We start from the raw sequence: 16592 nt of genomic DNA on the forward strand, positions 1-16592 counted from the left end.
CTCTCCCAAACATACACAAGCAAATACACACAGAGAATCACAAATGGAAAGCTCTGGTATCCCAAATAAATTCTATTCCCAAACTAAATGACATGTATTTAACTCACTCTTCTTTTTTTCTCTTAATGGTCATTTAATCTAATTTTTCATTGATAACAAGAGTCACAAAGAACTAGAGTTCACTTCTTGGGTTCAGCAGCTCACTGGGGTGGTCTTCAGACAGGGGTCAGGCTGGGTTAGCAGCCTCAGATTGTAAAACTTGAACATTATCCCATGAAAGAGGGGTTTTTCAAGGATGTAACTTAGATTTTTTAAAAACCTCTGTGTTGAAAAAGATAGCATTTTCCAATGGAATTAATATTAAGTTGAGGTGAAGCAAGTAACCAGTGGTTAATAGTCTATTTTCTTTGAAATAATCAGTGTGTTTTCTCTTCAGGGAGAAAAAATAATCAATAACTAAAGTCAGAAATCTACTTAAAATCTGAACATGGTAAAATTAGCATTTGTCACTTTCTCCTGTATATTTATCCTCCAATGATAAGAAAGAAACTTAGATCACTCACACAAGAATAGAATGTCATTACATAATGTTGGGCAATTTAATGGCAGCATTTTTTTCATTGCCTCACCTTGGCTGAACCTTCTAAACGACATGGTCAGTAAGAGAGAAAGAGAGAAGTATGAACAAAACAATATTCCTTACTGCAACACTACAAATATGCCATAGACTAATTTGGATAAGATATAATTAAGAAAGCAGTTATCATTATTAAATAAATTTGGAATTAATATGAATCCAAAAATGTACTGGCAACTTCTAATTAATCTATTGACATTCTATAAAATTACAAATAGTCCTTGGAGATAAAAAAAAAAAAGATGAGACAAATCTATATATAAATGAATTCTTATATAAAATCAAGTCTTGAGGTACCAGAAAATTCTATGAAGCTATTTTGTTTTTATTAACTACCAATGTTACAGAAGGAAAAATCTTGTAAACTGAAAATCTACTGATATTTTAAACCTCATCTGGGACAATCAATTAAAAGAGAAAAGAGAATAGATCAGTGAGAGCTAGAAAGTGAAATCATATTTAGCTTTTCTATTAATAAAAGAAAATGTAATGCTAAGGAGATAGATAAGGTAAAAATGTTTTAGATTAATGTGGTACAAAATAATGAGCACTGGAATACTGTTAGATAAAAATGAATTATTTGATAGCAGTTTCAGAACAATAAACATAGAAAACCAGGCTAAATAAAATAACTCAAATATGACAAAGACAGAAATGACATGTATTTAACTCACTCTTCTTTTTTTCTCTTAATGGTCATTTAATCTAATTTTTCATTGATAACAAGAGTCAACTAGAGTTCACTTCTTGGGTGCAGCAGCTCACTGGGGTGGTCTTCAGACAGGGGTCAGGCTGGGTTAGCAGCCTCAGATTGTAAAACTTCAACATTATCCCATGAAAGAGGGGTTTATCAAGGATGTAACTTAGATTTTTAAAAATCTCTGTGTTGAAAAAGATAGCATCTTCCAATGGAATTAATATTAAGTCAAGGTGAAGCAAGTAGCTAGTGGCTAATAGTCTATTTTCTTTGAAATAATCAGTGTGTTTTCTCTTCAGGGAGAAAAAATAATCAATAACTAAAGTCAGAAATCTACTTAAAATCTGAACATGGTAAAATCAGCATTTGTCACTTTCTCCCGTATATTTATCCTCCAATGATAAGAAAGAAACTTAGATCTCTCACACAAGAATAGATTATTTTTCTAAGATTGAAGGGTAGAGAAACAGTAGGCCTGGAAGTGGTTGGTAACTGAAAGAGGCAAAAGGTGAGGGAACAAGAGGTAGTTGTTGACAATTGTGCTAAGCAGATGTGAAGTCCAGATGGACAATACAAGTATTCTGCCCTTTCAGCTTTATACCGCCAGTGCTGTAAGCTCCCAAATGCTATAATTCTTCAAAGCTCTCCCAAACATACACAAGCAAATACACACAGAGAATCACAAATGGAAAGCTCTGGTATCCCAAATAAATTCTATTCCCAAACTAAATGACATGTATTTAACTCACTCTTCTTTTTTTCTCTTAATGGTCATTTAATCTAATTTTTCATTGATAACAAGAGTCAACTAGAGTTCACTTCTTGGGTGCAGCAGCTCACTGGGGTGGTCTTCAGACAGGGGTCAGGCTGGGTTAGCAGCCTCAGATTGTAAAACTTCAACATTATCCCATGAAAGAGGGGTTTATCAAGGATGTAACTTAGATTTTTAAAAATCTCTGTGTTGAAAAAGATAGCATCTTCCAATGGAATTAATATTAAGTCAAGGTGAAGCAAGTAGCTAGTGGCTAATAGTCTATTTTCTTTGAAATAATCAGTGTGTTTTCTATTCAGGGAGAAAAATAATCAATAACCAAAGTCAGAAATCTACTTAAAATCTGAACATGGTAAAATTAGCATTTGTCACTTTCTCCTGTATATTTATCCTCCAATGATAAGAAAGAAACTTAGATCACTCACACAAGAATAGAATGTCATTACATAATGTTGGGCAATTTAATGGCAGCATTTTTTTCATTGCCTCACCTTGGCTGAACCTTCTAAACGACATGGTCAGTAAGAGAGAAAGAGAGAAGTATGAACAAAACAATATTCCTTACTGCAACACTACAAATATGCCATAGACTAATTTGGATAAGATATAATTAAGAAAGCAGTTATCATTATTAAATAAATTTGGAATTAATATGAATCCAAAAATGTACTGGCAACTTCTAATTAATCAATTGACATTCTATAAAATCACAAATAATCCTTGGAGATAAAAAAAAGATGAGACAAATCTCTATATAAATGAGTTTATATATAAAATCAAGTCTTGAGGTACCAGAAAATTCTATGAAGCTATTTTGTTTTTATTAACTACCAGTGTTACAGAAGGAAAAATCTTGTAAACTGAAAATCTACTGATATTTTAAACCTCATATGGGACAATCAATTAAAAGAGAAAAGAGAATAGATCAGTGAGAGCTAGAAAGTGAAATCATATTTAGCTTTTCTATTAATAAAAGAAAATGTAATGCTAAGGAGATAGATAAGGTAAAAATGTTTTAGATTAATGTGGTACAAAATAATGAGCACTGGAATACTGTTAGATAAAAATGAATTATTTGATAGCAGTTTCAGAACAATAAACATAGAAAACCAGGCTAAATAAAATAACTCAAATATGACAAAGACAGCATGAATAAAATAAAGCCATTACAATAGGTCAACCCTTTACTCAATCTCCAACAAGCATTAACAACAGTTTATCCAAGGTGAGCACATGAAATCGAATTAAATTAGTTGGGCATAAAGGCTTTAAATCTCCTGAAAGTTGTACACTTAGTAATAGGTATTCCAAAATGTTCTTCTGAATCAAAGAAGCATATTTACTCCAACATTTATATTTCTATTTGTTGATAAAAGCCCTTATAATACTTCCTTTTAAACCTCATTACAATGTTCAGGTTTTTCCATTATATAATGTATCACATACTTGAGAAGCAAAATGACCTACATCAGCACAATCTCAATATCTAGCCAGAAATGTTGCTCCATTATTAATTTCTTTAAAATATGCATCCATAAAAAGTAATGATCTGAAAACAGCATTATGTTATAATGTATGTAATATTGTATGTATAATTTATTGCTTACTCATATTTATTTGCATAACTGGGAGAATTGTTACAAAAGGTTTAGAGAGGGAAGTTACCTTTGTCTTTGTAGAATTGGTGGTTTTTATTATATTTCTAAACATTTTTTGGACAGCCCAGATGAAATAGTATTATTTTTAATCATAAAAATAATTATTTGCAAAACTTAACTTCCTCATAAATATAAAATCAAAGATTTTATACAATAGAAAGTTAATAAGCCATGTGGATTGAATTAGAATTTCTTTGGCTTACTGTTTTCATGAGAGAGTGAACTGTGGAATCTCTAGAATATGATATAATCTACACGTTTAAGCAACTTTCAATTATAGAATAGCCTTCTGCCCCTTCACGTCTGTATCTTACCTCATCTTTGAAAAGTATGCTAAATTAAAAATAAATATATTTCTGGAATAATAGGGAATGCATAGTGATAAATTACAAAATGGTCTATTTATATGACTTCATTCTGCACAAGATATTTACAACAAATGTGGTGAAGAGAATTTAAGAAAACATCAGCTTTGTTGCAATAATGTATGTTAAGTGCTTTTAAAAAATGACAAAGTCAGTAACTTTAGAAAATACCTGAATGTATGGCATAAATTTGTTGATAGTTGAATGTCAGTTTACCAGAGAAATTAGTACCCTACTGATCATGGAGACATGGGCAAGTTTATAAACAAACAGAGTTATTTGGCAAAGTCTCTTAGTCCCTTAAATTCTTGGCTATCTTATTTGTAAATAGAATAACACTTGCTTTGCAGAATTGTTCATTGTGGCTTCACAAATAATGTATATAAAATACCTGGAACAATAAATACTATTTAACTATTTGTTCCCTTTGCATTTCTTATGATAAAGCTTATGTAGAGACATCAAATGGAAAGTATATAGGAGGGGAAATTTTTTTTTTGCTTTTGCACAATAAAGCATATTCTGCTTATTACTTAAAAAGACTCAAAGAGTATTGATGGCATCTTTGGGGGATACCCAGGAGGTAGCCCGAGATGATTTTGTGCATTAGGGACCTATAGCTGTGATGCCTGAGGAAAGCAGGACTGGGTAGAGGGTGAGGCTCGACTGTGATAGAACTGTCCCAGTGGCATCAGTAGGGCTGTCTACCCGCTTTTGAGGAAAGGAGCTGGGATGCTTTTCAGTCTTCCCCCAGAGAGAGAGCAAATTTAGGAGAGGTAGCTCCCTTTGCCTGAGGGTGGTACCTGAGGCGGATCTTAACTCCCAACTCACAGGAGGGACCTTGGAGGCCCATGAGCAGGCACGTGGGTGGTGAACATGTGTTCCGTATAATTTTACTCTGCAAAGAATGCAGCACTATCAAAAGTTAATTAGTACACATGATATATTTTTTCACTGCGATCTTCAGATGACCGTTTCCTCTAAGTGAAGTACGTGAGAAATGCCACATTTTGCTCAGATATTCATAAACCATCTATTAAATATGGAGATGTCTGTCTTGATTCGTATTCTTTGTAGTGTATATTAGGATATATGTCTAGGCATATAATTAGACAATGTTCTTCATGTATTCAATACAGAAATGATATGTTTTTTAATTCCACAATAATAAAAATTTGTTCCGTGTTATTTGCATCCTTACATAAACAAATTATAGACAAGGTTGGATAAATTCAAGTAAACATCTCCATTGTTCTATTCCTTTCTTGACAGCACTCTAATTATTTCCCTGCTGAAATCTAAATTGAGCTGGTGATTTTCTGAAGATGGAAGAAGTTCACAGTGGTCATCTTTGTAAGGTCACATATTTAATGAGAAGAGTAAAACAACTTCCATATATTTCTCTAAATAAACTAAAACCGATAATGTTCTTGATTAAGAATTTATAGGGTCCTCTATTCTTGAGAATTCCCATTTTTAGCTTGGTCTCCATATAGTTAAAGGCATTATCATTAATGTGTATGGAAAGATTGGAATTGGGCTCCTTTCTTATTTTCAATAGGCCTGAAAAGGCACATTTTTGAGTGAGAACGTGAGGCTATGTAAAAGAAATAATATTAGTATGAAGTAGGCTGATTACCTATAATTAGATCTACTTGTAGTTAAAGGTGAGGGCTCTTCTAAAGTGTAATTTCAGGCCAAACTAATATGACCTAAACCAACTCCTAGGTGTTTTTAATGATTTTACTAAAAAGAGCCATAGGGGAAAAAAAATAATATGTGTACTCCTAAAATCATCATATGTTTTAAAATAATAGTCTAAAAAATTAGACAAACCATGAATTTTCACTAGCAAATTTAAACAATCTGTATGTATTAATGGATCCAATTTTATTAGTTAAAACACGACTTTAGAAGATATGTATTGCTTTAAAATCAACTTCAATCTTACCAACCAACTGAAGCCCCTAACATGCATATGACAAGGAGAAAATTCTGAGATGTCCTAAATTAAATTATAGCAAGCCAGAAGAAAAAAGGAAAGTAGTTAAACAGTTAACAACAGCACGATAAACCCAACACAAGGCTGCCTACATTCCGGAGTATACACTGAAACTTTGAATTCAGGATCGTATTTCTGCGATTATCTAAAGAGAATAGCCAGGTGCCATTGACCACCGACTCCTCTGCTTCTTGCTTACACATGCATGTTCCAGACTGTTGCCCAACACCAATCCACAGGAGCAAACAGTTCTTCTTGAGGACTCTGCCCCTATCCCAGAAGTAGCCCCACTTCACCTTCTCCCACCTCCTTATCTACAAACAGAAATATACTCAAAATGGATAAAAGGCTTAAGACGGGAAACCATAAAAATCCTAGAAGAAACCAGAGGCAGCAATCTCTCGTAGCAGTATGTTTGTGGGAACATCTCCTAGGGCAAAGGAAACTAAGGAGAAAATAAACTGATGGGACTACATCAAAATAAAAAGCTTCTGCACAGCAAAAGCGACCAGCAACAACACAACAAGAGAGCCCACTGCCTGGGAGAACATATTTGCCAATGACACGTCGGTTAAGGGGTTAATATCCAAAATATATAAGGAATCCATACAACCTAACAAAAAGAAGTCAAACGATCCAATTAAAAAATGGGCAAAGGACCTAAATAGACACCTCTCCGAAGTGGACATACAGTTGGTCAATGTAAATTCTTTCTAAACAACTTAAATCTTTCTTCCCCAAACTGTTTCCATAAAAAAGCCCATCAACTCCAGTCCTGCAGACATGTGTGTCTTTTCCACATCGCCCTGCTATTGGAGGTTCAGACAGAAGGCCCTAGGGCAGTGATGGCGAACCTATGACACGCATGTCAGAGGTGACACGCAAACTCATTTTTTTGGTTGATTTTTCTTTGTTAAATGGCATTTAAATATATAAAATAAATATCAAAAATATAAGTCTTTGTTTTACTATGGTTGCAAATATCAAAACATTTCCATATGAGACACGGCACCAGAGTTAAGTTAGGGTTTTTCAAAATGCTGACACGCCGAGCTCAAAAGGTTCGCCATCACTGACCTAGGGCGTGGTCCTTCTCTGGCTAGCATTTTTGGTTCAATAAACCCTTTCTCTCAGAAAAGTTTTCACACATCACAGTTTTTTGTGTAACACATTAAAAACACACAAACATTGTTTCCTATCCAATGGAAAAAGATGCCCATTTCCAAATAACTATGTTAAAGGCAAACAAACATCAAGCAACTTTAAAGCCAACTCTTTCAAATCGTAACAAATGCGCTGGTGGTCCTGACCACACCCTCGTACAGTTAGATATGCACAACAAACAAAATTTCTTCTTCTCCAAAATGCTGGGAGGCATGATTTAACTTATAATACGCTGTGCTACAAGCTTTCATTAAATATTTTTTCCAGGTCTTAAAAAGAAAAAGTAATCCATTCTCTTACCTTCATATCTGCAGTTACACAAATCATTGAAGTTGGTGATGGAAAGTTGAGAAGACATACTTTTAGAAAAACTTACCATTGTCCATTTTCAGCATCCCATTGCTCAGCTGTTTCAATCTCTTTTGATGGGATTTGCCGTTATAGTGGATCTGAGCTTGAGCGGTCGAATTCAGCTGAATGTTACACACGTTGCACAAAGTGAAATTAGTATGTTTCTTTTCCCTTTCTGGTTTCTCTTCAAAGTCATCAGGTAAAAATTCAGCCTCACTCTCTCCGTCTTGGGCACAAGTGAAATCTAAGGTTGCAGAGAAAGTTATGGATAAGCTGGTCAAGATTTCTGGATTCCATTATATAATTAAATTGAGTAGCAAGTAAAGTGTTGAGACACTTAAGAATTAAAAATGTCCATGTTCTCCTATTTCAATAGGTTGCTTTGTACTATCAAAAGATGATTAACCTCTTTAATGAAACGCAAATGGCAAATATTTTACTTCATTTTTTCTATGTCAAATCATAGTAATAGATTAGGCATTTAACTTTCCCTGTTTCATAGCTGAGGAAGCTAAGTTTAGAGTGGATAAATAACTTGCTTATGGTTGCAGAGTATAGTTGGGATAAACATTGTTTTATTCGTCTCCAAATCCCAGTTCTTAATCATCTTGTTCTCTAGCATTTATTAATGTATTAGATATTCCCTTTTGATTGAACTAAATAAAATTATCTTATTTTTATAATACTTGCAGTTAAGTAAAGTCACATATCTGGAGAGACCCATCCTAAATATGCAAAAAAATGCTAAAATGGTTTCAACATCTAAAATTTTATGTTTTATATCAGAAGCATAAAACAGGTTCTGAATATTCAAGATAGCCTCATAATCAGGGTGAAAAAGAGTGTAACTGATCTATGAATCATATTTGCATATATTATTTTTAGATAAATACATGCTTTGTAAATTCAAATCTAAGAGAAAGGGGGCAATTAACATTTCTAGCACCTCTGGCCTTAAAATGGCAATAATTAAAGGAACTATTGCAATACATATTTTACTATTTATTTACAAGTCACTTGATGATTCCTTTCTAAAAAATTTTCTGTGCTTTCTCTATACAGCACTCTGCAAAACTCTTATAGTCCAGATATAATTTCTTCATTCTAATTTTCCATATTCTTCAAGGATTTACTGTGTAGTCTTTGAGATTACTGGCAATGGAAAGCAAGTCATTATTTTAATGTGCATTTATTAATTATTTACTATGTGGCAGGTACTTTCTAGGCTATGAAGATGAACTGGTAAGCAAGACAAGGCTAGTCGTTGCCATTATCCACCTTACTTGTAATGATGGGAAGGGCATGGGCTTTGAGATCAGGCAAATGAGATAACAAATGCCCAAATAATATTAACAGTATGCAAGAATTAGTTTGCTAGCAATTGAAATAAAGAAAACATAACTACTGAACTTTAGCCAACCACAATAGTTTTATCTCTTAAAGGATATTAAGGGGACTATTTAAGGAGTAAAAGATTTTTAAATATATAATTCATACATTTTGAGGACTAATTTATTTAAAATATTTTAACCTCATTTTAAAAAGGAAACTTTATATTTCCTACTCAGGTAGCTCTGTTAGGATAATAATAAATATAAATTTTAAATGTTCATATTTAAAAGAAAATTTGAAAACTTTGCAAAGTTATTTCATAATTTCAGTTAAAGCAAAATATATAAATATATTAGTTTCTTATTTTATATAAAGAAATGAATTTCTTTATACTCTAGGTTGCATTCAGAATGTTTCAAAACTGTTTTATAGAGTTTATTTATAGTTTTAGTCTTTTATCTCAGATATCATTAAGTACTGAAAAATATTAAGTAAATGATGATGTATTCAATCACTGTGATATTGTATAATCAATAAAAGCAGATTGGAATATTTTTATAACATGGGAAATTCTTTCCATACAATAAGGAAAAAACAAACACAAGATAAAAATGTACATATGTTTACAAATATGTGAAACACAAATAAGACTTAGAAAAATGTTAGTAGGAGTTGATGTTTAATGGTAGGGTTACAGTTGGCTTTTTTCTATATTTTCAAAAATGTAAATCTAATCACATTTATACGTATTACAAAAAAAATAAATCCACATATTTGAAAGAAATTACCCAAAAAAGAGCTTTAGTTTATAGAATGATAGGTTTAGATTTGTCAGATCTAGGCCACAGTACACAGACAGTCTCAGTACCTGAGCCCTAGTCACCCATCGTTTTTGCTAAATATGTATATAGAAACCTTTTCTTCTACCCTGACTCATAAAATAAAAATGTCTAACAGCAATTTAGCAGATGAAAACATTGGAGGAGAAATTTTCTACCAAGGCTGTGAGGTTTATTTGCTTATGCATGAGGGTTTCCCTGGTCATGACAGGAAATGAAGTCTTGTCATCAGGCAGAGTAAACCATTAATTTTGCACTGAGAGGCCTCGGGGCAAGGGCAACAACTCAAAGGAATCAGAAAGTAAGGTAACTATGGGAGACATTAACTATGGGAGACTTTTGACATTGGGAGAAGAGGGGAATGTCAAATACATTCTTGTGACTGCATGTGACACCACAAAACATTTATAGATTTTGCAAGAAAGCTGCAATGCCTCAAATGGCACTCTGAATTGTGAGGCATTATGTGATTTTTTTAATTCCCAATATAGTGAAAGTAATATGTTTAAATTCCGGGAGGGAAATTTTGTTCATTTGAGTTCTACTGAGAAAAAAACTCCGTGTTCATACATAGGGTTTAGCCAGCTGGTTGAAACTCCCCAAATTTGATCAATTTGTCCATTTTTTCCCAACATGGATGGAGTCAACATGTCTCCATCCCCCAAACCACTAAGACACTATGAAAATCTGTGGTTTAATGTAGTAATGTGGCTCTAACCTGTATCATGTAATAGATTCAAGAAATAGAATTATCCTGGGAATTATTATTGTACGAATTAACGATTTGCTTGTGTGTTTTTAAAATTTTATAGATGTGGAACTATAATTAATCTATCAGATTCACAGAAATAATTAAAACATGTCATACATAAGAGAACCCATGGTTGGTAAGCTGCATTAAACTATGTCTCTGAGCATAATGTGTGTAAAATAAAACAGGAAATACTGGTTTTCCTGGGAGGCAAGATGGTTCTTGAAATTGATTTATAGTCCATTGTTTTGACCCACTAGAGAGCCTTCTGAGACAAAAGCTGAAATGTTACTACTTAGACCAAAGCACCGGCTTTTGGTATCCAGACTGTCCTGAAAAGTGCTGATCTTCTCTTCCTCTCCCACCAAGGGTAACAGGAAGTACCCCTGGCAGACCCTAACTGATATAACCCAATTGAATAATAATCAAAAGTTGGGGAATAAATACAAAAGCCCACTGAAGAAACCCTCAATAACCAAATCTAGAGCAACAACCTAAATAACATATTACTGGATTATAACCCACAGTTAACCTAAAATAACTATCAATGAGGACATACTGATATAAAAAATGGGGAAGAAGCCCTTGCCGGTTTGGCTCAGTGGATAGAGCGTCCGCCTGTGGACTGAAGGGTCCCGGTTCAATTCTGGTCAAGGGTATGTACCTCAGTTGCGGGCTCCTTCCTGGCCTAGAACCTGGTTGGGGCACGTGCTGGAGGCAACCAATCCATGTGTGTCTCTCACATCGATATTTCTCTCTGTCTTTTCCTCTCTCTTCCACTCTCTCTAAAAATCAATGGAAAATATCCTTGGGTGAGGATGAAAAAAGAAAATGGGGAAGAAGATAGAAACTGACCAAATGGAAATAGTTCAAATATTTTAAATAGATACACTCCCCTCAAGGAGGAATGGAGTATAACTCTCTATCCCTTAAGTATATACTATGCTTAGTGTCTTGCTTCCCAATGGTACAGTACAGAAGAGTAAATAAAGCAATGGCACAGTGGAAAAAGCTAGCAGACATTACCTCACCATGTCATCAAGGCTAACAACACTGACAGTCGTGTGGATGGCTGTATCCTTGATATGATGTATGGAGAATGGCACTTCACCTCTGAGGTCTTCCTCCCAAAAACACATAACCCAAGTTAAATACGGAGAAAGACATCAGACAAAACCCAAACGGGTGACATTTGACAAAATACCTCACCATTACTCCTGAAAACTGTCAAGGTTATCAAAAACAAGGAATTCTCACAGTTCAGAGCAGCCTAAGGAAATATTAAGACTAAACATAGTATCCTGGATGAGATTGTGGAACACTACAAGAACTCTGAGTGAAACAAAACTAATATAATACAAAGAAAGTATAGAGTTTCACTGGTAATAATGAATTATCATTTGTTCATTAATTGTGACAAACACACCATATTAATCCAAAGTGTCAATAATAGAGGATATTGGGTAGGTGAGGTGTATGGGAACTCCACTATTGTAGCAACTTTTCAGCAAATCTATAACTATTCTAAAATAATAGGTTTATTTTAAATGTTGTTGTTGTTAATCCTCACCTGAGGATTTTTTCCCCCCATTATTTTTTAGGGAGGGGGGAGAGAGCAAGACATTGATGTGAGACACATTGATCGGTTGCCTCCTGCACACGCCCCGACTCGGGCTGGGATGGTGTCTGCAACCTAGTTACATGCCCCTGACCAGGAATGGGACCCAGACCCTTCGGTCCACAGGCTGACACTCTAACCAATGATCAAACAGGCCAGGGCTATTCGATTTTTTTTTTAAGTTGGGGAATAGGGCAAGGATCATCCTGTTTCTCTCCTTGAGACATAAAACAGGAATTTCTCTATTTTTATAAACTTGTGTAATACTCTGGGGGGGTGGGGGGGGGTAAAAAACACAAAGAAAGCAGCTTCTGTTCTCTTCTTCATCTCTTGCTCTTTCATTTCCACTGCCTCTTGTGTGGCCCACCATCTTGGATCTGTTTTTAAAAATTAGCCTAAAATTATATTCTCTTATCTTTTAAATGGCCATATACGAACTTAAAAGTGTAATGGCTTCACATGCCTGAAGAGAAGGCCCAGAATTCTCCAGTTGCCCTATAACTTCAAGGTAAATACAATTTCGGAAGGAAAGGGTGAGAAATTGAATATGGACCATGAGTACAAGCCATTTTCTCTAATTCAACTTTGCCTACTAAATAACTCATCTACCAACCCACCAACCAAACCTCGAACACACATCAACAGAGTACTTGTGTCTTATTTACAATTTGTTCCAATCAAGATGAAGAATGAGCTATTCACAGACACATACACTAACACACACACACACACACACACACACACACACGTGTTATCCAACCAATCTCCATATAAGAATTCATAAACTTCAGTTTTAGTTTAGTATTTCAACTCTATCACAACTTGCACAATCATTCATACAAAATTAAATTATCTAAAAGCATGTTATTACTTGAAAGCAGTACCTAATTATATTGAGTGGAAAATGTTGCCTACAAGTAATTTCAGTGTTTTATTTCAAAGTCACAAATCCAAGCTCCACTGATTTGCCTATGTTTAATGCAGCACTACTCATAGTAGCCAAGATATGGAAACAATCAAAGTGCCCTTCAATAGAGGACTGGATAATATATACAACATATGTTGTACATATATAAAATATACATATATACAATGGTACATATATACAATGGCACGTATATACAATGGAATACTACTCAACCATAAGAAAAGATGAAATACTGCCATTACGACAACATGGATGGACCTTGAAAATATTATGCTAAGTCAAATAAATCAGTCAGAAATAGCTAAGAACCATATGGTTTCACTCATATGTGGAATATAAAACTGAAACTCATGGACACAGACAACAGTATGGTGGTTACCAGAGGAAAGGGGGGTGGAGGACAGTAAAGGGTAATGGGAGCCAAATTATGGTGTTGGAAGATGATTTGACTTTGGGTGGTGGGTGCACAATGCAAAGTACAGATCATGTATCATAGAAATGTACACTTGCAACCTATGTAATCTTATCAACCAACTAGTGCCCTGTGCACGAAATTCATGCACTCAGGGCAGGGGGGTCCCTCAGCCCGGCCTGTGCCCTCTTGTAGTCTATGAGCCCCATGATGGATCGCCCCTGCAGAGGAAGGCCCTGCCCACCCGCCGCAGCCTGCGGGTCGGTGGCCTGGGCCTTCCTCTGCAGGGTGATCATGGGGCGATGGCCGGGCCCCTGAACAATCGCATCGCACCCTCCTTGGCTGGCCTGGTGCTAGTGGGTGTCATAACGTGGTCATCCGGAAGGTTGTCCAGACGGTCATTCTGCTGTTTGGTCGTTCTGTAGATTTGCATATTATGCTTTTATTATTATAGATGTGATTTTTTTTAATAAAAAAATTTAATAGATGACATTTTATATAAATTTTTAAAGCATTCATTTAATTAAAGTAGAAAAAAGTGTAAAAACAATTAGGTATTCAAATGGTGGTTCTAGTGTTGACAAAGATATTATTGTCAAAGGTGCTTGTGGAGAGTTTAAATAGAGTTGCTGTATAAAATTAAGATCATAATTAAAAGAGTACAAGCAAATATTTAAAATATAATACTCATTCTTAAAATTTATGAAGAAAATTGGTCATTCTTCTGTCTTCTTGGTAGAAAAACTGAGGGTTTAACTTTTTTTTTTTTAATCCTCACCTGAGTATATAGCGTTTAACTTTTATTCCACACTAGAGGCCTGATGCACGAAATCTGTGCAAGGGGCTTGGCCCTCGCAGCCCCGGCTGCCTCAGAAGGTCATCTGGACTGTCATCCGGACAGTCATTCTGCTGTTTGGTCTAATTAGCATATTAGCTCTTTATTTTATAGGAATTCCTTGTAGTAGCATTTACACAGTATATCTATATAATCATATTTATTTATATTTCAAATATACTATGAGAAATCAAATAAACTATTCCAGTAGTGAGCTTTCTTCTATTTTCATAATAATTTAGAAACAAAATCATGTTGTACTATAATGGCTAAATACTAAACATATTAAATAAAAATATGTAAATGTTATTTATAGCATTTCTCCATTGAGAAAATTATATACCACAGCATTATTCTATGTTTCACTTTTAAAACTATAAATGGCTCATAATTAGGGCTATGAAGTACCAACACAAGAACAATTTTGCATTGATCTCATTCCCCACTAGAGTGCAGTATGAATTTAAAATTCAAACTACAGTATCTGGAGATTCCCATAACACTAGGCTTAAAAATAGCATTATTGTAACTTTGTAAATATATAATATGTACACATACTATATTCATATGCACAATACTCAGCTTTAAATATATATAACATTTGTGTGGATTTATTCTACATAATATTCTACATAATCCACACAAATGTAGCTATCATAATCAGACTTTAAAGATAAATTGGAGGAAAGTCAGAAAACCAGACAATGTAAATCAATTATCATGTCTTTTTTTTTTTTTAATACGTAAGCAGTCTCCTGACTTAAATACACTTGGGAACTTTAAAAATTAGGAAATTTAAATTTTAATATCTTACTTTCATAACAAAGTGATATTATAGGAGATTACATGAGACAAATCAAGGTTAATGGATCATTACTTCAATTACAGTTTTTATTACATCATGGCCCCAAACCAAAGTTGTCATTCTCAATAAGATTATGATTTTCACAAGGTGAAGGAACCCTTTGTGGATATTCATGGATTCACATATTAAAATTAAACCAGGAATGGCAGGATGAGATAGAGAGTAAAACTTTAAATGCATTCCTTTCCCTCTTTTAAGCACAAAGCTTCTAAAATTGTAATTGCAGAATCAAAATTTCTTTTGTGACCTCAGATTTTAAAAAATCTTACTTTTCTTTTGAAGTGACTCATCATAAAATCATGGCTATAATCTCTCTGAGACCAAAGAAAAGCTCATGATTTAATCTCAAAGTTAAAATAAAGGCATTTTTTTAAGTTAGTCTTCAATTAGAACCTGTATTTGAAAATAGGTCACATACATCTTAAATTTCAATGCAGTTACAATTATCTCTCAAAGTTTCAAAGTCCAATGGAAAAAAAAATATTTTTTACAAGCAAATATTTTTCTATATTTTGATCTGTTTACTTTTCTTTCTTTTTTTTAATTTGAGGAATCTCTTCTTGAATCAATCATGTCCTCAGGGCCTCTTTGGCTAAATGTGACACCCGGACTTACGCCACCCAGTGTCCCTGCCATTCTACCAGGCATGCTGAGGCTGGTTCATGAGCCAGGCTCTTGGTTTTTTCAGGCCATATATTTTTATAAAGCTACTTTAAATATTAACCTTGTTTTTTTGAGAATGCACCAAATATCTTTGTGCTTTCACCTGCATCCTACTTTGCCTCTAAAACAGCTTATATAAAACTTAAGAGTGGTTTGCCCCAGAAAAACTTCCGGAGACTTCAATTGGAGAGAGATTGTTTTTGGATTATACTTGGTGAAAAGTTATGTCAAGAAAGGACTAGAAAGATGGTCATTGAAAAGTGATTCAACAAATGCATTTTAAGCACATCTGTTGTGTCTAGCATTCTTTTAGGCGCTTGGTATATTAGCACACTGCATAAACTAATATCCTAGTTATACGTGGAGTTTGAGAAGAGGGTGAAACTGTAGGTTCGAGGGATTTTAGGATGACTGTTGATCATCAGTTACATGTTAAGGAAAAGTAAAATTGTGGTATTTGTTGTGACTAAGATTTGGGCTTGCAAATTCAGCAGTTGAATGTTTAAGTTGTTAGTTTATTTTAAGACATAGCTTTGCCTCTCATTCATAATGCTTAAAGTCAGAGGATTTTCTTGCTTTCTCTGCCCCTTGACCGGAATTGAACCCGGGACCCTTGAGTCCGCAGGCTGACGCTCTATCCACTGAGCCAAACTGGTTAGGGTGAATCTGCCTTTTTAAAATGTAGTTTGTTATTCTGATGATT

General features: G+C 34.3%; 1 protein-coding gene across 3 annotated transcripts in view; it reads right to left on the bottom strand.

Moving 5' to 3' along the window:
* The window catches only part of ZNF385D (zinc finger protein 385D), a 705866-nt gene that overhangs the window by 567327 nt on the left and 121947 nt on the right, over positions 1-16592 (bottom strand). For all 3 annotated transcript variants that reach the window (XM_014537585.1, XM_014537586.1, XM_005863642.2), the window contains exon 2: positions 7672-7890. In XM_014537585.1, the coding sequence (XP_014393071.1) occupies positions 7672-7890 (219 nt within the window). The remainder of the gene's footprint in view (positions 1-7671; positions 7891-16592) is intronic.

The sequence above is a fragment of the Myotis brandtii genome, unplaced genomic scaffold (assembly GCF_000412655.1).
Source record: "Myotis brandtii unplaced genomic scaffold, ASM41265v1 scaffold18, whole genome shotgun sequence".
NCBI classification, from domain to species: domain Eukaryota; kingdom Metazoa; phylum Chordata; class Mammalia; order Chiroptera; family Vespertilionidae; genus Myotis; species Myotis brandtii.